Source organism: Pantherophis guttatus, chromosome 7 (assembly GCF_059756535.1).
Source record: "Pantherophis guttatus breed Tessera chromosome 7, ASM5975653v1, whole genome shotgun sequence".
NCBI lineage: Eukaryota > Metazoa > Chordata > Lepidosauria > Squamata > Colubridae > Pantherophis > Pantherophis guttatus.
The window spans coordinates 19,025,222-19,048,835 of record NC_142069.1 but is presented as its reverse complement, the minus strand read 5'-3'; the positions used below and the strand labels follow the sequence as shown (position 1 = coordinate 19,048,835).

General features: G+C 37.7%; 1 protein-coding gene across 12 annotated transcripts in view; it reads right to left on the bottom strand.

Moving 5' to 3' along the window:
• Window positions 1–23,614, bottom strand: part of BICD1 (BICD cargo adaptor 1) — a 128,383-nt gene that overhangs the window by 18,589 nt on the left and 86,180 nt on the right. For 2 of the 12 annotated variants that reach the window (XM_034402859.3, XM_034402862.3), the window contains exons 8-9: window positions 22,695–22,885; window positions 18,765–18,875 (exon numbers count right to left, since the gene is read on the bottom strand). The exons of 4 other annotated variants lie outside the window; for them this stretch is intronic. In XM_034402859.3, the coding sequence (XP_034258750.1) occupies window positions 18,765–18,875; window positions 22,695–22,885 (302 nt within the window). Of the gene's footprint in view, window positions 1–16,726; window positions 17,694–18,764; window positions 18,876–22,694; window positions 22,886–23,614 lie in introns of those variants that run through there. 6 more of the 12 variants (XM_034402861.3, XM_034402863.3, XM_034402858.3 and 3 more) reach the window with 5 other exon arrangements.

The following is a 23,614-nucleotide window of genomic DNA, read 5'->3' as shown; positions in this document are numbered from 1 at the left end:
TAAATAAAATCCTGACTAGCAGCCAAACTGCATTAACAGCAGTCACCATAATAGTAGCATGGCCACAAAGCTTATCTTTTATGATGTATCACTAATATCTGGCATGTAAATATTTATACTTCTTTTGAACATGATGTTCGGCTTAGGAGTCAAAGCTAGTAAGTAATGAAAATTTTGTCCTACATAAATTTGTAATTAATGAACCATCAAGATAGTGATTATCAATGTACCCTGTTCCCCCCCCAAAATAAGACCTCCCCTGATAATAAGCCCAATCGGGCTTTTGAGCGCATGGCAAAAAGGCCAAGCGCTTATTTCAGAGTTCAAAAAAATATAAGACAGGGTCTTATTTTTGGGAAAACACGGTATCATACATATGCAGATCCAAAGTCTGTGAAGTAAACAATTTTTTCTTATGCTTAGAGATAGTAGTGACTACAGTGACTATACACCAATCTGCTGAAAACTGTGATGCAAATCAAAACTTTCTAAATTGATCTTGAGATACCAGTAGAATTGAGCATTGGTTCTCAAATTTCATTTGCTATCAACATGAATTAAACTGTTCTTGTTCCAAATATATAAGTAAATTATATATATATAATTATATATATATATATATCGAAGTATCTTTTGAAGTTATCCATATCTCTGTTTTCCTACAAATGTGGAGATTTGAATTATGCAGATTGTGTTAAAATCTGTTTAATAGATTTTAAAGAATATTCTCTTGTATCAGAAGTATCAGAATAAGACTACAGCATATTATTTGTGCCTCTATCAATTTGCTTTCAGAACTAAACAATTTCATAAGGAATATATCTGTCTGTATTTACTCCATTTTAGCTATTGCTCCATGGGGCAACCACCTAATCTTCATTTATAAATAACAGCAAGAAGTGGGATCACATTCTGCTAATGCTTGATATAATAATATAGATGTGCTTATTATTAACATTTTAGAATATGGTTAAAATCTAGGGTAAATTTGGGTTAAGTATCTCAAGCAGATTTGGGAAAAGCAAAATAGTTTTTCATATATATACCTATCAGGCCTCAAGATGTGGAAATTTTCATTGATTTAGCTAACTTTAAAAAGGGTATTAAACACATCATGCGGTGTTTAAATAGAGTTTCTGTATTCAAAGACATTATATCATTGAAATAGGCCCTAGAATTTAAAGAATGAAGAAGATTTTTGCCTTCACATCCTATTTGTAAGCATCACCATGGACTTTTTGGAGACTTTTGTCTCCTTACCATTGTACGAAAAGGGGTCCAATTTTAACAAACACATATTTTTGAATCTTGGATTTTGCACTGTAAATTCTAGTAAAAATGGGACGGCATCTGTTGGGAAGCTGTAGTGTTTGTGTAACTCCCCTACAGAACAGCTGACATTCTGGCTTGCTCAGAAGCAAGAAAACAAGCATTCAACTCTTACATTTAATATATACAAATGTTCTTATGTTACAATTAAACAATATCATAGACCAGTGTTTCTCAATCTTGCCTACTTCAAGATATGTGGATTTCAACTCCCATGCCGGCTGAGAAATTCTGAGAGTTAAAGCTGTGTGCCTTGAAGTTGTTATAATTGAGAAACACTGTAATAGACTAAACAACGCATATGTTGACACTGAATGCAGATTACAACATGGGATTCTACGCTTAATTTTTTTAAATACTGAATGAGATATTCTGCAAAAATACTTTAGTCATTCCTCACTAAATCAGCTGAAAGATTAGCCAGCAGGTTAGTGAAGTAGCAGACACAGAAAGACAGAAATAGTAACATTTTCCCCACTTTCTTTCCTTCAGTCATACAGAACATAGAAATAATGGGCAACACTTAAATTAGTGTACTGTACCTGCTCATTTAAATACATAGCATGTAAATTTAAGATTCAACAGGAAAAAAACTGTCAAGGTATCATTTTGCAGAACATAACTCTGAAGAAAGAGATAGCTTGCTGCTCTTGTTTACTATATTTTTACAATGTCTAAGGACCAAAATTTAAAGACAACTCCAAAATTGTTCCCATAATAAATTCAGTAATACACCGGTAGGTGTGGGTAACCTTTAGGTGATGGGAATAAGGGTAATCATGCTAAGAGGATGGGAGCAGCATTTTCCAGAAGAGAGCATTTTGAGGGGAGCTTGTCTCTGAATTTTTTGAACTACATTCATCTTACCTCAAGGCTTACCCTGCAGCTTTTGAATATTTCTCAAAATGGCAGGATGTTCTGCAAAATTACAGTAACTGCGGACACAATCCGACTAAGTGAGACAGTAACACTTTACAGCAAAAAAAATCTAGATAGTTAAAAAGAGAAAGTACGTTCATTGTGTATGTGACAGTTGTTTCTTTGCAGCTCTCACTGCAACGGTGCGTGTGCCAAACGGATCACCATTCAGATGTGAGCACAATTTCAGAAATGAATGTAAATCTGCTCAATGCAGACGAAACGCTTTCTATCCAATTGCAATTTGTTTTAATGAAACCTTTAAAACTACATGGTGCGGAAACCTGACATTTTGTGGCAAGGTAGAGAGGGTCTGCAAGGAAGATTGGAATCAGTATGTTACAGCTGCAATGTTGCAGTGCATTCTCACAAAATATCGGGGAACGATTAGGGTTTCTCCTAGAGTCTAGGAGATTGTTTAGGACTGTGATGGTGAACCTATGGCATGCGTGCCAGAGGTGGCACGCAGAGCCCTCTCTGTGGGCACGCGCGCCATTGCCAGCTGCTCTTCTGGTTTCCGGCGCACACATGTCCGTCAGCCAGCTGGTCTTCGCAGGTGCCAGAGTACCTGAAAACAGCCTGAAAACAGCCAAAACTCAGGCCATTTTTCAGGCCAAAACAAGCCCGAAAAACGGCCAAAAAATGGCCAAAAACAGCCACATGCCAGCTGGTCTTCAAGTTTCCGGTGCTCCAGTGCGCACACGTCCACACATATGCACACGCATTCCAATTTGGGCACTTGGTGCCGAAAAGGTTCGCCATCACTGGTCTAGGATCTAGACAATCCTGCCTCTTCATTTCTTTCTTCTTTTCTTCATTCTTCTTTTTCTATTCTCAGTCACAACCTCCAACTAAAACAGGAATGGGCAACTATGGCCCACTTTGTGACCTGCGGACATGACCTGCCAGCCATGTTGATTCAGGAATTCTGGGAGTTGAAGTCTACCGGTTGTAAAAAAGCCATAGCTCCTGATGACTGAACTAATACCCAACTGCTGCATTCATGCTCATTGGTCTATAATTGACCAATTCTGGGGTCTCTCCACAGATTTTCCCCAAGTTTATGTTTACATTTACACCAAGTTCTGGATTCCAGAGGCCCTGTTTTAGCACTATAGCTACTAGCAGATATATAGCAATTTATATAGCAGTTATAACAATTATCCAGATTTGAGAAAAAGTAAGCACAGCTCCTCAAAGTTTTTTATCTGTCATTTTTGATCTTCCCATACAAATGTTTTTTTAAAAAAATGTATGGTTATTTTCCACCTGTAAAGATGGGTACAACTGGCTATTTGACTATTTTGTAATTGCAAATGCTAACATTTGTATTATTTTAGGATGAAAAAGAGAGCAACCTCATGTGAAACTGTTTTTCTGATAAATATACCGTTATATCTAGAGCCACAAATAAATAACTCAATATAATTTGCTCAAATGGGGTTAAGAAACAACAGGCTACACATAGAGCTCTCATTAAGCCTTTCAGAAAAAACCTTCTAAATATATGCATTGATAGCTTTGAAAATGTTAAAGAATGTATATACTTTCTTCTTTTTGTCATGGTTTCACGCACTTTGTTTTTTATTCTTTGAGCATGTCAACTGCTTAATTTGCTGGTCTGTGACCATAATGTGTATATCATCATGTAATGTTCATTTCTGGAATTCCTAAAAGATTTCAATAAATATTTAAAAAATTGTGGAGACAGTGCAACAGCAGTTTTATGCGGAATGCTTTATGAATCAAAAGCTTCTTTGCTCTGGTTGAAATCACTGCAATTGGGAACATCATGCACTTTGCCACATGCAAGATAAAAAGATTTGAAGAAAATACGTGAAAAAATAATTTGTAGTATCACAAATGCTTACAACATATTTCTTATTATGGAATGTAACTTCTCAGACTTGACTAAAGGACACAAAAATATAAGCAGACCTTAGTAAACAGCTCAAAGCAGTGGCACCAAGAGGTAAAGTGTGATTAATTAGTTAGTTTGTTAAATAGATTAAATCAAATAATATCCTTGAATTCCTTCCCCTTCCCTTGAGGGGAAATTATTTCCAGATTTGGAATAGGATTCACATAAAATTGTACCGCCTCTGGAATGATTCTGTGCATATACAATGCTCATTGAATTAGTTCAGTGCATATTATCCAAACGTGGTTGATCTAAAATAATGATGAAACAGACACAGAAAAAGACAAGGTATATTAAATAGAAAACAAGGAATCACGGAAACAAAGGAATACTTTAAGGAAATGGAAATAGGTTTGATAAGGAATACTGTTTTTCATTTCCCAGCAGAATTAATTGCCTAAAACCAGAATGCAGATGTTTCTAGTTTTCCTATCCATCTACTTTGGTGAATTCCATGTGCAAATAAGATTCCCTACTTTTATCTGATGCCACGCTCTTTTCAAGTTTTTTTCTGTATACTGTAATGAACGGGGCATACATAAGCCATAATCACATTCCCGTTAGCTATCAAATATCAACCAGGACACCTTTATAATGTCTTCTTGTTTGAACTACATAGTGCAATCAAATTCAGCCTTTCTTAGCTATAATTATGACTGCTAGAACATTATTATTATGATACACAGGGGCAGCTGCAATAAAAGAATGAAGGGTGGGAGTGCGTTCTTGCATTCTTGATTAAACCCAAGCTCTGAAATTTTCACTCCCTTGAATAATCAAACTCCGCTAAAACAATTATCTAGCTGTTGCCTGAAAGGCATATATATATATATATACAAGCTGCATGTGAAAATACTGAACATATGGCAGGTCTGTGGGAAAGTTGGCTGGCTTGTTGTTGTGTTCCATGGCCAGAGCAGGAGTTATGAAAACTGCAGAGCCAGTGAAAGGACCTTAATTGTCCCATCCTCTCTTTAACTAGAATAACAAGTATTTTACTACAGAGCTCCAGAATTACTGTAGATCAGGGGTGGGGAACTACGGCCCTTTTATGACCTGTGGACTTCAACTCCCAGAATTCTTCAGCCTGGCTCACAAATTCTGGGAGTTGAAATCCACAAGTCATAATGGGGGCATCGTTCCCCACCTCTGCTGTAGATCTTTGCCTGTGTTAGAGGCATGTTGGGAACAGGTCTGCCACAAAATGGTATGGAGATTGTGCACCATATAAGAGTACCACATGACTGGTGGCACCAGTTGCATTTTTAAAAACAAAAATATCAAAAGCTAAATGACACAGTTATATAAAAAGAGGAGGAGGACATGGAAGGGGACTTTTTAACTTTTTAAAATTTTTTGATGCTTTATAACTTGGGGAGGGGGCATGGGAGATTACACAAAGTGGAATTCTGCACAAGGGTGCTGTGTATGTCAGCAGTGGGCCTGGGTAAGGATACGAAGGAGGTACTTCTGGGTCACATATAAATGGTGTATTAGATGTTTTTTTTTTTATCATATATTGTATATTAGCATATATATGGGTCCACCTTTATCATTCCTGCCATAAGTTTCCTCTCTATGGCTTTGTGAGGAAATTGATAATTAGGGATACCCTGAAGATGCATTTGGTGCTACCTAAAATACCAGTTGAAAATGTTAGGCAGGTTAGCAATGAACATGCTAGTTAAAACCATTAAGTTCGAAGGGTTAATAATAAGGAGTTTAGCTTAGCAATGAATATTCAAGGGTCATAAAAAGGAAAAAAAAACTTCAAACTATAGAATTAAAGCCTTCAGAAACATAGATTATTTACAAATAAAGAATAAAGGGAATGGATCCATTGTGATGGAAGGTGTGATGGAAGGTGGAATTCAAAGCAGGGATAAAAGGAAGAGATGGGAAGAATTCAAAAGATGAAAGAACCTTGTACCAGCCTTTTAAGTTTCTAGCCCACCCTCTGCTTCCTCTTTTTGCCTGAGCCTGGCCTTTGTCATAAATTAGAGGTCAACAGCCTTAAAACGAAAAGTTAAGAGGCTGGGAAATGTAGAAGAATACACCCCGTGGTTACTATGATTCTAGTAGGATTTAACTTTGTCATTCTGTCTCTTCCTACCCTTTCTCTTAATTCCATTCTTTAAATTAATTTTGTGTCTTCAAGTCAGGATTGATTCCTAGCAACTGGACAAGTCCTTGCAGTTGATTGCCAATATTTTCAGAAATTTCTAGAGTTGAGATAAGAGATCCTGGCCCAAAATCACCCAACTGACTTCATGCCTAAGGCCAAAGTAGAATTTACACTAGCTGGTTTCTAGCTTAAGCCTACCTACACCATTCTTCTTTGGATTAGGAGATGTGAATTTGGATTCTTCTTTGGATTAGGAGATGTGAATTTGTAACTACCATTGTAAAGAATCAATTTAGTATAAAGCACCTAATCTGATTTGACTGAAACTCCTTTCGTTGATTGTGTTGTGTTGTGAGCTGTTGTTGACACTAAGGCAGCATGCAAGATAATTAAAACTTTAATTTAATGTTTAATTAAAAAATTAAAATCTGTCTATCCTAGATCCTTGGGAAGAATTTGATAGGTGGATAAAAATGCCAAATCCAGTCTAAACATCTGGCTGAATATATGACTACCACAATCACAACACTCCAGTTGTAACAATTCTTAATAAGAAAGATTTTTTTAAAAAATCTGAACATTGGACATTGCAATACCTGGAGACAGCAGAATAGAAGAGAAAGATCTGGAGAAAATAACAAAATATATAAATATAATAAAAATAACCTGGAAATAGAGGTAGAATGACTGAGGCAAAAGAAAGCACAGATGGTAATGTGAATGGTGTAGGAATAGTACAGGGTCAGCTATATGAACACTGAAGGACCCTCTTTATTCACATTATTATAAGAAAGAAATGTGCTTGTTTAGAGATTTCAATAAGTCAGCTAACTTCCATATGTAATATATATCTTCTGAGGGGCCTAGCTGTCAAGGATGCAAAGATATCCATCTGAAACTAGAAGTTAATTATTATCCAAAAGCAGTCATGAATCTACGCATCAGCAAACACAGAATTGAGGAAGGTTGTTTAGCTAAAATAATCTTATGAACTAGAAAATAATGAAAGAATTTAGTAATTAGAAAGTGTCAATTATCATGTAACAAATGTATGTTAACCATATATGGAAAATTGCTGTGCTCGCAAAATCCTTTGTCTTGGAGATGTATAAAAGCAGTTGTATCAGAGCTCTTCTTTGTTCAGAATTGCAGATACAAATCTGGTTCTGAAACTGCGCAATAAAACTGTCTCTGGCTGACCCAGGAATGTTGTTTGGTCCCATCATTCCATAACAATGGTATCAGTGGTAATAGACATTTTGGGTGCAATTCCAAAACATTTAGATCACCACTTAAACACCATCAGTCACCATCAGAAGGCAGCTGTACTTGGAACAATTTATATCCTGCAATGACACTGCAGTGTTCTGATAGACAAACACAATTCAAAGCGCATTGATAATGTCTCCTCGAATGATGATGAAATGTTTGCAACCAAATTGCCAAGCTTGCAGCTCAGAACAACAGCCTAACAAGTAACCCGAGCTACTAATATTCAAATACATTTCAATGACACTTCTAATACTATTAAACAACAACTGCCTAGCCTAGGTCCTTAGGAAGGATTCAATAGGTAGACAAAAATGCTAAATTCTGTCTAAATCTCTGCCTGACTGCAACAAACCATAATAATATCTTATGTATTTTACTTAAAAGGTCATAGAAGTGAATCTGGACATCTAGGTAGCATGGACAGGCTTGACTGATTGATGTGAGAATGAGTTAATTCTTTCAAGAATTTGTTCTAGACACTGGGTGGCAGCTTAACCCAACCATTTGTAGGCAACTTTAAACAATGTTTGGATGGAAGTGATAGGAGTAAGTGAAAGATCTTCAAAATTTAAAATTGTAAGAGGAAGTAACTGTAAGAGGAAGTAGCTGCAAGAGGAAAGCTTAAAGACAAAGCAAAATGAATTGAAAAATAGGAAAGACGAAACTAAACATACTGAATAAAGAAATAACCTATTGTTCTAAGAATCCATAAAATAACTAAGAACTCGAAAACAGGTTAAAAGAGCATGCTCAATATAGTATTGAATATTAACTGACACACCTTGCATATATTATCTGCTCATTTAAATGCACATGCGATGTATGTTTTTGTGTGATTGGGGACAGTAGCAGGAAATATATAGAATGTGGTCAGAAAGAATGTAACCTCATAGTACCTCCGCCAATGGGGAATGAGGATGGATGGGCAGCCAGTGCAAGGAATATATAAAGATGTTGATTTGAGATGATGAACTTTGGAGAGAACCAAGCTTTGAAAGCTTCTCCATTTATTGCAATAAATGAAACAAAAGGTCTTCACTGTGTCTTGGCTGGTCATTGGTCAGGCAAATTTGCCACTGGTTGCAAAGGAAAGTAGCCAGGAGTTCATAACAGAAGGAAACCTGTCCCATAGTTCCTAAAGTTGACAGGTTTTAATCAGTGATGGGTTGCTACCAGTTTGTACTACCGGGCGAACCGGTAGTGGTTGGGGTGGGTGGCTCCGCCCACCCGCCCGGACATCTCTGCGCATGCACAGAAGCTTCCGCACATGCATAAAAGTGTCGCACGCACGCGCCCACGAGCGAACCTGTAGCAAACGAAATTGAAACCCACTACTGGTTTTAATCCCAGGGTAGGCCTTGTACTTCTTTGCAGAACATGTATAGTATTATATGCTTATGGCTATCACATATTCTATTCCCTGGTAAATCAGAGTAATTCATTGTAATGCTATGGCAATGATAATCAGTTTGAGATGTGTCTGTGGAGAGTCATTAAAGATGGTATCAAGGAGCTTCATTTGATAGGCAGTATCAGTGAAGAGAACAAGTATAGAAACCCAAATCCAAATTGGTGCACAAAAATCTCAATACCCTCTGGTTCTCCTGACTCTGTTAATAAAACAAATGTATCATTGGAGTTTTCTGATGATGGGACTTGAAGAAGTATTAATCCAGTCATAGCAGTATGTAGCATAAGTCTGTAAGCCAATTTATAGCATGGCTTGGTTTAGAAACCTTATTTGCTATCATATTCTATTCTGGATTGCTGGTCAAATATAGTGTTGAAATGAAGGGGCAACATTTGAGTTTCTTTCCAGATGCATGATTTGCTGGCAACTGTTACATAACTTATTCTAATTAAGTCCCCCTTAATATGTATGTAATATTTGTTTTCAAAGTAGTATCAAAGAAACTACTGGCAATTTTCTAATAATTTTTTGTTGTGTCATCTTCTTTGGGACATCTCTTCATCTCCATTATGAACATCCATGAAAAAAGAACTTAGTTTATCTCAAGTAAGCTTAAAGTGATCAAATGCTTAGATCTGGCCTGCGGGGCTGCCCTGGAAACAGCAAAGGATCGGCCCACGGTGCCTCTGCCATCGAAAAATGCAGGCAGCCCTCCCAAGCACCTTTTTCGTTGGTAGAGGATTGCAGGAAGCCGTCGCAGGCAAAAATGGAACTCGAGAGCCCATTTTCGCTGGCAGAGCGCTCAGGCCACCACAGGCACCCCCAACATGAGTGACATCGAGCTGGCCACACCCAACCTGGCCCTGCCCACCCCAGCCCTCCGAGGTCAAACACAATCCTGATGCAGCCCTCAATGAAATTGAGTTTGACACCCCAGCATTAGAGGAAACAAAATACCAGGTGGCATAGATAAATTACCTTCATCCATCTTCAGCAACAGGTTGATAAATTTGTTTTGAAATTCATTCATAAAGCTGCTAATTTGCTGGCCCATAAAACCTTAATATCGTATGATCATATCTAATGATCAGAAAATGATGACAATACTACTAGTAATTTTAATCATAATAAAACTATTTGCTGAAAACACATTCCTCTAAGTCAGTCAGACATGATTAATGGTTGCAGATGGCAAAACCATATACTGTTAGACTGACATAAAAGGGATTATAGTCAGAAAATAAATTAGTTAGGAAGATAAGATGTACATTTCATATCCCAGGTACCAAAAGAATAACATGAATTTTAGCACGCCTAAGCAAGTTAGCCATTTTTAGTAATGGCACTTTTTTTTCCCTTTAACAACCCTGTAATCTTCTTGCATTTCATTTTCCTTCTGTTCTTTATAAGGACTACATGGCCTCTTCTTTTAAGCAGACTGGCCTGTTTCCATCTGCTCCTTGTTTTTACAGTGGTCAGATTTACTCATATCTTGTTTTATTTTTATTACTGGCAGTGTGAAAATTAATTCTCATAGGTCAGAGAGGAGCAAGGAAGGACTATAATTCCCAAGGAGGAACAATCAAATACACTCCCTACAATTTCTGTTGCGTGAAATGGACCCGTGAACATGGATGAATACTTGGGCGACACTACTCCCTCTGTTCCTTCAATTATGTCACATACACTTATTTATTCAGTATTTCATACTTTCAGTCACTCAGTGTGTGCTTTCCACATATATTTCTCTGAAAGATATAGTTCATGTGACCATGCAACTCCAGGGCTCATCATGTTGGATAGGGAATTCTGGGAGTGGAAGTCCACATATCTTAAAAGTTGCCAAGATTGAGAAATGTTCCTCCACTGATTTAGTAGCTGCATCAACCCTTCTGTGCCCCTGGCCGATTGTATTAGCTTGTTCTACGAGTTCCTTTAATACATTGCTGTCCTTTCACAGCACATTGAATGAAACAAAAACTTGTATTTATTTAATAAAGTACAAAGCAATTTAAATGTTCGTGTAAAGATGTCAAATTGCATTTTAAAAATGCATTTAGCACTTCCTGCCTAAGAAAATGATAACTGCATTAAATACTGTAAGCCTGTGTGTTTTATTTACGTTCTCCTCTATCCTATGGATCACATGAAAGAGGCAACAGTTTTAACTATGAAGCTGTACCTATGTTTAAAATACTGCTCTACAATCATAAATGGGAAAAGACACGTGCACACAAACCAAATCCATTCATTTATTAGCAGCGCGAATAACATTCTAAACAACGTTGTCTAAGCTGCCTACAATCTTCTTTCGCTTTATACAGATCTGAACAATCACAAATATCCTTGCTACAGATTCTGCAGATCTCCTGCAACAATTACACACAAGTGGATTTACACACCAGTGGAGGTATGCATCAGCTAGGGGATATTGTTGTTTTTTCTGCTGACATTTACAAGGCACTTATTTTGGAATGCTAAAAGTCATCCCTTCATCCAATCCTACCTGGTCTTACCTTGTGTGAGCACTTTTATAAATGCTAGCTTTTTCCCCCACTCTCAACTCTTTTAAAACATTTTGCAGTAAATGCTTTACTTATTGCGAATATGTATGCTTTGCATACATAATCCAATTTTTAGAGTTCATTTGCTTTGCGATGCCTTTTGCATTGTTTGTTTTATCCTACCTTTATTACTTTATAAATTACTCATGGTGGTGGAAAATAGTAAAGTATTGTTTTTGCACCAAGGATGTCTGACACCCTTTAGGAACATGTACATGACCAAGAGCAATTAAAAGAACAAAGGTTAAGCAACAGGAAACACCTGTAGCCCTAAGAATGGGTGGTTTAACCACATTAGCTTGTAGGAAAGCACACATAGTAAAGATATTATCTGCTTATCTTATCTTCTTCTGTCTATGCTAATGTTGTGGCTCCGTTGCCTGAGCCTGGGCTATCGACAGATGCAGACTCTGAGAGTGAGGGGGAGGAGTTGGCAAGGCCTCCCTCTCCAGGACCCTCCTCTCTGGCAATGCCTCTGGAGGACACCGAAGGCCAAACAATAGGCTCAGAGCCAAGCACATCCCCGCAGCCACAGGTGGACAGCGATGAGGAAGATAAGTGCTGGCTGGACCCTCGACAGAGGCGCAGGGAGAAGCGTGCACAGCAGAGGGGAAGGCGTGCCAGAGATTAGCTGAGTCACTAGACCACACCCCACAGGGTATAAATATGGGTGTGGTGGCCGGTTCAGTTTGTGACGAGCAAAAACTGGAAATACTCCATGATCTCTGCTTTACTTTGCCTGCTTTATTGGACTGCATTTGGATTAATCTTTGTTTTGTGTGAGTAAAGTTTGAATTGGCAGCTAGCCACTGGGTTGCTGCCAGCTTTATCATCAAAGAGTTTTGTCGTGTGGCTTATTAACTCCGGGCCGTCTGTGGGGGTCTGTGCGTGGTACGGGGGACAGAACAGCTAACAAATAACAGGAAACAGACCCTGGGGTTTTTGCCAAGCTTCATGCACTCACTGTAAATAAGAAACTAGCCTAAAAAGGGCAAAAGCAAATAAGGGGAAGGGGTGCTGAATAAAGGTTGAGGGGAGATGTAAACGGGTGGAGATTCACATGGGGTAATTAGGCATTTCGGATATGCTGTAAACCTTGTGGTCCTTGACAAATGGGAACTGAACTCGGGGCTAGGGAATAAAATGTTGCTGAAATTTATTATTGGATCTGCCTACTTGTTGGTCATTCACTCTTTTTTTTTTATTGTATTTTTATTGTTAAAGAATAACAGAAAAAAGAAAAAAGAAAAACAATACAAAAATCAATAGTAAAGGGGGAAAAAAAATTCCCCCCAACATGCTATACAAATGGAAAGGAAGTTTTAGGAAATTGGTCATTCACTCTTGCAAGAACATATTTTAAAATAAACTGTTTGCTGCTTCACTTTATGATTCTGTCAAATCTCTGAGCGGAGAGTGCATTTGTCACAATTGGGGGCTTGTCCTGGATTTAACATCATTGGGAGTGAGGATGTCCACGCCGGACTTGGGAAGTTGCATCCCATTGATTTCAACAGTCCCAAGTGCCGCTAGTGGTAGTCCAGCTCCTCCAACTGACCGTGATCTCAGGATACCATAATGAGCTAGAAACCAGGAATTTATTAGAAGGAAATGTTTACCCCAGAGAATGGCATGATTAAACAGGCTGCCAGAACACAGTGTAAGAAAAGATTTCCCCAAAGGGATGAAACATTAGAAGTCCCAGAGGTAGACCCTAGGTGTGATGATAATCGGACCAGGGACAGGAAGGATATGGCAGACTATAGAGGGTATTTGATAGAGGTTATTAAAACAGCAATATCCCAAAGTCTGAATATCCAGAAGGCTTTGGCTTTAGAACAAGGGAAGGAAGAAACACCAATTGAATGGTTAGATAGGTTAAACAGTCAACTATAAAAAATAGATATATGGACAAATGGACCCTGACAATCCAGGGCACCAGATGATTTTAAAGCATCAATTTGTGGGAAAAGCATGGGAGGACATTAGGCATAAATTGTAGAAATTGGCTGAGTGGGAGACCAAAACTATGGAGGATCTCCTCGGAGAAGCTTAAAAAGTATACTCCAAATGAGAAGAGGCGAGAGACAAGAGAAAAGTCAAAATGATGGCTCAGTTAGGATGGGATCAATATGCCACCTGTAAAGAAAGAGGGCACTGGAAAAATGAGTGCCCTAAGAAGAAGGAGGGGGAAGAATTAGTTAAACTGATGGATTTCGAGTATTAGGGGTCTCTGGGATGCGCTTGTTTTCTGGTCCAGCTTTTCAAGAACCCCCGATAAACCTTAAAGTTTTCTGCTTCAATAGGGGGATGGGACTAAAGGATCTTGGAGATCCCATCTAATTCTGATATTCTGTTTTTGTGTGTGTGACATGCTTCAGTGATTTTCATTTGCATTTCAGACTGGATATATTCTTAATAATGCATTTGAGGGCATTCTAGTCGAAGGAACAATCCTATGAAGTTTTGTTTAACATCAGACAAAGACATCAGGTGTCTTTGGGACTCCTTGCTACTGCAAAAGTGGTAATTAGTTGCTGCTTAATGTGTGTGCTCAATTTGTTATCCTTTTCCTTGGAGCCAAGGAGGAGAAGGGAAATCTTTATGGAGAACCAATTTGGTTTTGTGGTTGCAGCCACAGGCTACAAGGCTGCAAAACTGTGAGTTCAAATCCTGCTTTGGCCATGAGAATCAGATGAGTGATTTTGGGCTGGTCATTTTTTCTCCTCAGCCCTAGGAGAGAGGCTTTGGTAAGCCACTTCTGTAAGCGTTATGGCAATTTTCCTCCTGTTTTATGCTTTTATGCTCCTGTTTTATGCTAGGGTTGTTTTAGTTCTCTAAAAGCAAGGATTTTGTATAAACTATTTTTACTCTGCCAGGTTTGGGGGAGGCAATTGTTTGTTTTCTCAACTGTCCTGTTGCTTCTTTGATGTGCTCCCACAAAAGACTTGGAAGTATCTCCCTATGAAAGGTTATTTGACCTACCTTTCACAGATGGAACTGGAGTGTGAGAAAAGGAAAATTGGGTTGTGATTTTTGCCGAACTTATATAGGCCTCAAAATGATACTAGGCCTCAAATAAATTACTATATATCAGAGTGCCAGCTAGAATGATTTCCTAAGAATAACGTGGTATTTGTAATCTGCTGTGCTAGAGCAAATTTATAACATGTATTTGCAAAGTAGATAGTTTCAGAAGCTACTTTGGACTAGGAACATTAAAACTGTTGGGAAATAAGAAACTGAAAGTAGCAGATGTCAGGAGATTTCACATGTACACGCAAGAATGTGCTAACTGACAGTCAGTATGGGAGTACAAGGAAGTAACTTCAATAAAATTCCATTTACTGAGGGACTGTCAGAATAAGGGTATAAAACAATGATGGGTTGCTACCGGTTCACCCCGGATCCGGTGAACCAGTAATGGCGGGAGCGGGAGGCTCCGCCCACCTGCCTGGAAGCTTCTGCACATGTGCAGAAGCTTCTGTGCATGTGAAGCATTGCGCACACTCGCAAGTTCGTGTGCGTGTGCAAGTTCGCGTACAGCCATGAGTGAACCGGTAGCAACAGGATTTGCAACCCATTACTGGTATAAAGGAAGATGGGTCTCAGATCAGGGCCACTGACCATAGCTATTCCTTGCTGGACATAGCTATCGTCTCTGGACCTCACTGCAATGGATTATTTAAGTAATGTTAGGATGGCTGTTCATGTTCCAAATTGCTCATGAAATAAACTTCTGAATCTTAAAGAAAGAATTGTTTATTGTATTGCTGTCTCCTGCTTCTTTTATTGGAATATTTTTACGACAGGAGAAATACCCCACTTTGAGATCAAATATGTCTTTCTTAAGATTTATACACAGGGGCTGTCCTCTTCTTTGTCTCTTCCCATAAACCAAGGACTTCTTGCTCAGCGGCCACTATTAGAGTTTGCAGTCCACAGCATCCAGCCTAGAGAATGGGTCTTGATCAAATCCTGGAGTACAACCTGGGTGGGAAGATCCTTTCCAAGTGTTGCTGACCACTGAAGCAGCTGAAAGGACTGCCGAAAAAAATTGGACGAGGGAGGGAGCTGCGCTCAGGGCTAGAGAATAAAATGTTGCTGGAATCTATTATTCGATGTGCTTGCTTGTTGTGTCACCCCTCTTGCAAGAACATATTTGAAAATAAACTGTTTGCTGCTTCACTTTATGACTCTGTCAAATCTCTGAGTAGTGAGTGCGTTTCTCACAAGGTGATGTACATCGTCTCCTATTTTCCCCACAACAATTCTGCGAGGTGAGTTGGACTGAAAGAAAGTAACTGGCCCAAAGTCACCCAGCCAGTTTTCCTGCCTAAAATGGGGCTTTAATTCACGGTGCCTTGGTTTCTATGCCAGAACCTTAATCACTATAGCAAACTGGCTTTCTACATTGAAAACCATATAAAAGAAATTAAATAATATACTAAGTGTAAATAGCTTTGTGCTGCATGAGCTAAAATTCAGGTCACACACACACTTTAAAATGTACAGTATGTTGTGATAACTGGAGTTAATTTTGCAAAAAAGGGAGAATTATAAGGAATTCCTATATATGTGTTTCTCCATTAAAACATATGATCTGGTTAAGCCTCCTTTTGTAAAATCAAATTTAGCTTAATATATAATTTGAGCTTAATTTGATTGGCCTTAGTGAGACAGCCCATTTTAACCTATTTATGTTTTTATTCATGTATTCATGTATTGATAAATCATGTTTAATCATGTATTACTTATTATTTGTTACATAACTGTGGCCATGGTATTTTGTATCTATTCCACTGGTTAATGCCTGCTTGCGAAGGTGATAAATTACACCTTAGCACCAAGTTACTTAGGAATGTTTCTTACCTTCAACCTTTAGTTGACCTATAGTATGTTACTATGATTGCTGAGAATGTATGTATGAAGTTGGTTTTCATGATTGATTTATAACTACAATATGTACACTGTTCAAAATTTCATAAAAATGGTTCATTCCACTAAAGAATGAATGAAGAGAGTTGTGCTCACTTTGAAACTTCCTTTTATTTTCAAATAAAAATCTTAATCCTTTCCACCTATGTGGTGTGATTTATTTGGGCTTTGAGGAGCACATGGCATAGATTTTGTAACTTGCTAACTAACACAGATACTTTGTCTTTTAATTTGATGTATTTTCTCTCTTTTAAAATGATGTTCAGGTTTATTACCCTTTAACTGATAAACAAGCTGGAGACTAGCTCCAGATAGGAAAAAGGTTGTTAGTACAAATTGGGGTCTGGCTTAACTCTTTTGTGAACTCCAACCAACCTTTTTCTTTACAATTTAAGCCCCTTCTGACCTCAGACTTTTAATGAACATGTGTGATATTATGGGATGCAAACAGGTAACATGTTTGACTAACATGTAACTGATTTTCTATGCAAAGGGGAGATTACTTTTATCCTGCCCAATCAATTTTCCTCTTGCGTTTTCTTTGTTGTGTTAACTATAAAAAGGAGTGAAACATGGGACTTGAATTACTCTACCTCCTTTTTCATAGAGAGATCCCACTTTATCAGGGTACCTTAACAAACTGCTTTTAAATGATCTTCCGATCATTTGGGAAGGTAAAGTGAGGCAGAACCTAGGGCCAGATTTGGCTATCAGCCTGGGAACAGGGTGAACAACCTGAGCCTTCTGGATAACAGCCTCAATAAAGAGACAGACAAACTGGAATAAGTCAGGAGTTCTTGTGTAAGACTTTGCTGTGAACATATACGCTGAGTGTTTTTAGCATCATAGTCTTGTATGGGGATTATGAGGTCATCTTAAAGCTATTGACCCCAATTACTGCAACGGCCACTCTTTAGGGGAAAGATGGTCCTCCCACACAATCTGAAAGAAGGAAAAAAAATGTTGGTGTTGCTATTGCTGCTGCTTCCCCATATCTATTCTGTGTAGAGTGTAACTGAATAGAGCAGAGTATCTCAACCGTAGCAACTTGTAGGATGTGTAAAGTCAACTCCCAGAACTGAAGTACTCCCATACTGGCTGGGGAATTCTGGGAGTTGCAGTCCACAAATCTTAAATTTGGTGAGATTGAAAAATGCTGGAATAGTCTGATTTCTTTCATATTTGTAATTTGTTTTTCTTGGCTGATGCTTGCATCTGTAATTTAGAAAAGGAAAAATGAGCAAATGAATCAGTCTCAGAGATTGTGATGCCAGTGTTGTAAAAGATGTTATTTTCGATTCTCTATCTCTCTGGAAGAATCGCTGTATTTCATTTTCTTTGTTCCTACAGGCATTTTTAATGGACAGCAATAAGGAAAAGGCTGTTTCTCCTTTATTTTCCTTCATAAAGAAAAATAGTATAGATAATATTTCCCTGGAACATTTTATTCTATGTTAAGTTGCTTTGAGATAATGTGAATAAAGTAGGAATCATCCAGGGTCAGTTACATGAACACTAAAGGACCCTCTTTATTCACATTATTATAAGGGAGAAATGTGCTTGTTTGGAGATTAGATTAAAAATCAGCTAAATCCCATTATTGGTAATATATCTGATGAGGCCTAGCTGTCACAGAAGGACAGCTATATGGAAAACATCACTGTCAAAGACAAGGACATGTATGTTATAAAGAGTTACTTATTACCTAAGGACAGCAATAAATCTCCCGTATTAGTAATTACAGAACTAAGGAAGGTTGTCTAGCTAAAGATAATCTTATAAACTAGACAATAATGGTTTAGTAATTAGGAAGTGTCAATTATCATATAACAAGTGTATGTTAACCATATATGGAAAAATGCATGTGCTCACCAAACCCTTTGTCTTGGAAACATATATAAGCAGTTTTATCAGAGCTTTCCGGGGTTCAGAATTTCAGGTACAAATCTGGCTCTGAACCTGCGCAATAAACTGTATCTGGCTGACCCAGGAATGTTTTTCAGTCTTTCATTCCATAAGAGAGACATTAAAAGGGTATTCAAACAAACCTCTCTACCTTTGAGTGGAACAACAAAGGAAAAATATGGACTATAAGAAATTACAAGAGGGTCTTGGAAAAGGGGTGTTGTTGGGCTATTAGTCTCTTGCATTTAACATTAAAAATATTTACCAGTTTAACCTATTTCCACCAAAGACACAGTATTTTGGGACCAACTTTAGCCAAACATCCAACAAAGTAATTATTAGTGGTGGTAGAATTATTTATAGGATTAAAAATACCCCCACCTTGTTTTTGGTAACATGTTTTGGGCCTAGATGCCAAATCCATCAAAATGGCTCTCAAGTGTTCCTCAGGAGAGATGTCCTGTACTTGGAAACGTTCCACTGGAGCCACGACTTTAGAGAGGTAGAAGAGAGGAACTTGTAAGTAATAAATAAGGTACAAGAGAGATGGTTTTGTCAAGGTAACATTAACAATGATTTATTTTGATTGCCTCTCACAACTAGATGTGAAATCATACAGTGGTTTGGGAGTTGAGCAATGCTATGCCATTTGTTTTCATCTTATCTTGTTCACTAGAACCTCGATCAAGTAACATCATCAAAGGTAGGCTGATCAATTTATGATTTATTTTTCTTCCATTTTTCAGCCAGGACTGTAGTCATAAAAGAATATTTTTCCTGAATGCTTCGAAAGTTATGGGAGATTTTTTTTGAAGGACTTTTTGCAGTACATATCTGCTAGGTTCTATAGAGATACCGTGTTTTCCTGAAAATAAGACTGAGTCTTATATTAATTTTTGTTCCAAAGGACACATTACAGCTTACTTTCCGGTTAGGTCTTATTTTTGAGGAAATACGGTTCTAAATGCATCTGTCTGGCTGACGATCTTAACTAAAGCTTATTATATTATGAGCATTCTGAAAAATCATGCTAGGGCTTATTTTCCAAATGGGTCTTATTTTGGGGGAATCATAGTAGTAGGTTCTGGAAGGACACAGCAAATGGCAGCATCTAGTTGAAAAAACCAAGTACAGGTAGACTTCAATTTATGACCACAACTGAGCTCAAAATTTCTGTTGCTAAGGAAAATATTTGCTAAATGAAATTTGCCCCAGTTTACGACCTTTCTTACCACAGTTGTTAAGTGAATCACTGCAGATGTTAAGTTAGCAACATGGTAGTTAAGTGAATCTGGTTTCCCTATTGACTTTGCTTGTAAAAAGGTTGCAAAAGGTAATCGCATGACCCTTGGACACTGCAACCATCATACATAAGAGTCCTTTGCCAAGTGTCCGAATCTTAATCACATGACCATGGGGATGCTGGAATGGTTGTAAGTTTGAAAAACAGTCATAAGTCACTTTTTAAAGTGCTGCTGTAACTTTGAATGGTTATTAAATGAACTGTTGTAAGTCGAGGATTATCTGAACAGTCAGACAAGATAGGAAATCTACAGCTGTTTTTGTTTTTTAAAGGCAATGGCAAACTGCTTGCATAAAACCAAAACACTAACATGGATGTTTGCATTTAGACCCCAAGAGTCAAGTCTGACTCACCAGCTCATAAAGGTGATGCTTGTGGAATTTTCTGGAGTACAATCCCAGCCATAAAATTATATATTGGGTTATAGTTTGTTTAAGATTTATAAACTGCCTCATATTCTTAGAAGTATACAAAATCAAACACAGTACAAAATATAATATAATAATAAATCTGTAATCAACAGTCAAGGAGCGGGAACTTCCTTTCAAATGTGGAAATTATAAAAAGGTTGAGTGACACCACTGTGGTTGGTTGAAATGTGTCAAGATTCTCCGATTAAGGAACTATGCCAATATGAGTTTTCAGCTTTTACTTATACTAATTAGTTAACATCTATCTTTGTTCTAAACTAATTATTCTTGAGCTCCACATCCAGTATTCTCTGAAACTATGCTTTGATCTGGAAATCTACGGCAAGATTTTTCTTTAAAGCAAGCACCTACAACTATATTTAATCTTGTTCTTTGTGGTCTCCACCTAGAAGATATTTAGACAATTTTTAACCTGGGTTCTTTGAGACTGTTGAAAAACAGACAAGTTGATATTATTCAGTTTCATATCCGATACAGTAGTTTAGACTGTAGTTCTATCACAAAGTGAATTCCATTGAGTTCCAAGATGGAGTAGGGCAGCTTTGTATCATAAAATGGCTCCTCTTCAGCATTCCCACGCAACAGTTTAAAGTTGTACAGGAGGGTGGCTTAAGTACTACAAAGTTCTCTTTTGTGAAAATGGTATTTGTTATGCTTTGCGGAACAAGGAGAGAAAACAGACTTCAGCCCTGTCTTTTATTTATGTTCTGTAACTAAACCATTTTTTTTATTTTAAAAAAAACTGGTTCTGTTGAAACGAGAAATCTGTTTTATATTTTGACTGTCTATGTATCACTACAGATATTTCTGTAGACAGCAGTTCATTTTCTGATTGGCCTGGCAGTCGCTTTATGAAAATGTTTCTGGTATTTTATCTAACTGATTAATGCACTCCAGGTCAAAAAGGATGAGGAATCCCAATTTTGTTGATATTAAATAAATTGGTCTGGTAAAAATCTAACCCATCCTAAACAATCTGCAATCAATACTTGGTATCAACACTTGCTCCCTTTAAGAATTTTTCATTTTGCACTAAATGAGTACTATCTACGTTTTCAAAACAATAGTCTTTTTTTCTATGAAAAGCAACAGCAAAAGAGAAAAAAAGGCAGGAGCATTCCAACATTGCCAAAATGCTAGATAAGGAGAGGGTTGAGCAAGGAAACTTGAATGTTGAGAGAGGATGAAAAGGGGGGAAATGGGGATGAGAGAAGCAATAAAAAGCAATTTAGCCTAAGCAACATTTTTTTCCTGTTTTTATCTTTTCTATTCTCATAGTTTTACAAATTAGCAAGGGTCAAGACTTGAAAACCAATTAGAAATAAGATAGGATTATAATCTTGGACATAATAAAACATAGGACACTGACATTTTAAACTAAGTTTAAATCATGGCTACAGATTGGGAATAATTGCAAAAAAAAATATAGGAAGATTTTGTTTGGGAGTCAGTAATTTCTGACGGTAAATCCATGGCTTCATTGAATATTTACACTAATGTTTAAAGACTGATTATATTTTCACCCTCTTTGAACTAGCAAAGCTGATTATAGGTATAGAACAGCCAAAGCCCTCCAAATATCAGTTCAAGAAAAAGATATTTCTTTTAGAGCTAATAATTTAGGTTCTGCCTTGTGTGTGCAGTACTTTCCTAAGTTTCTGTAAATGTGCATTTTTAATCATGATTCACCGGGAAAGAAAGGACTTATTCTTATCAAAACATTCCTACAGAATGCAATTTGAGAAAAAGGCTAACACTAATTTCTGTATAAAAATATATCCATCATATTCTATCTGTTTATGTATGCAAAAGATTTATTTTTTTCTGTATTTCTCTTTTGCTTTGCCCATATGTTATATACACGAACATATATAAAGGAAATTTAAAAGATAGTGGCTAAAGTATTATGAGCACTGGTCACATTACATGAGACGTCATAAACCATTTTTACAAATTTTGAAACAATGTTGGGGCAGAAGATCTTATCTGTCATTTTTCCTATGGTTGACAGCCTTCAGTATTTATCCAGAGAGTATTTTTTACCTCTGAACTGGGAGCGGGGAGGGGATCTGTTTTAATGTTTGCTATTTAATCCAGGCAAAACACATAACTTTGGCTTAATATGAGCTAGAAAGCTACAATTTACTTAGTTCATAATGAGAGAAGAAGGGCCAGGGAAGCTTATTTCACTGAGATGCTTTTATATCACTATCTAACTCAGTGTTTCTCAACCCTGACAACTTTAAGCTACGTGGACTTCAACTCCTAGAATTCCACCACATACCTTAAAGTTGCGAAGGTTGAGAAACACTGATCTAACCCTTCACCAGAGAGAAATATGAACCATTATATCTTTTGTTTAGTAGAAATTTAAATAAGCAGAACACCCTTTCTATTAAACCCTCCATCTGCTTAGTCAAAAATGAGCTTTGGGAAAGTAGTTTGAAGATGACTTATCTCTAAAGAGGTGAGCATATGTCCAAATTAAAGATGGCATGTAGAGCAACTTGGAGAGGATTCCCCTTCTACCTAAGCTAATCATTTTGCACTACGTGCGCCCAAGGAAAAAATGTTTACCTGGGATGGCTACGGTTAACCTTTTTTCCTTGCTGAGACGGTGCCCATGGAAGGATTCATTCATGGAAATGGGGCCCCTCAGAAGAAATGACTCTGTGGAGGTGTGATCTGGGGGGGTTCTTAATAAAGGCAGTAGATAGGTCCCTGAAGTCCTGGAATGGCTCTGATCACAAGGGGAAGGTGAGAATTGTCTTGCAGGAGATCCAAGAAAAAAATACATACGGAAACAAAAGAGTTTTTACTTTAATTACTGAGCAATGGCCCCTTTGGAATTAAATATCACACATCACCCACCCTCCTGAGAAATCACCCAAAATATTGCTAACATCTTCTACAATTGCTGTCACCCCCGTAATAGTGTGCTACCACCCCATAGGTGGGGGTGTGTGTATATTCTGAGGAAAAATAATAGGTAAAGGGTTCAACTTGAGTGATCAATCAAGCCAAGTCAATATTGTGATGTCTCGGCATGCATTCAATACCATCTATTCTTGCTGCCACTCGTCACATCAGGGACAGCATCTGCCCCTCCATCGCTAGAGATGGTTTGTGAATGTTGCCAGGAATCAACATAATTCCATAGCAACATAAATTTACTACAAATCAACATCATAAATATATTGTCGTGTATGGCTTGGTGGGTCACCGGCTGTTCTTTGCTTAGAATGTAGACTTCACACATATTTACATAGTTGTAGTTAACAGTTACACCGAACAGAACTAAACCTATACACACTTGAAGTGGTTCTTGGAAATGGTGCCTTACAGTGGTGTGGCCTTTAGCAGGGTAGACATATATGGGTTTGTCTTGGAGGTTCGTTCGTTCTTTGTGCTTTTTTGACACATGGGAATGAAAACACCTCTACCCACTGAGGGAAATATATTAGCACCAAAGTTTATTAGAATGTTCCCTTTTTGGT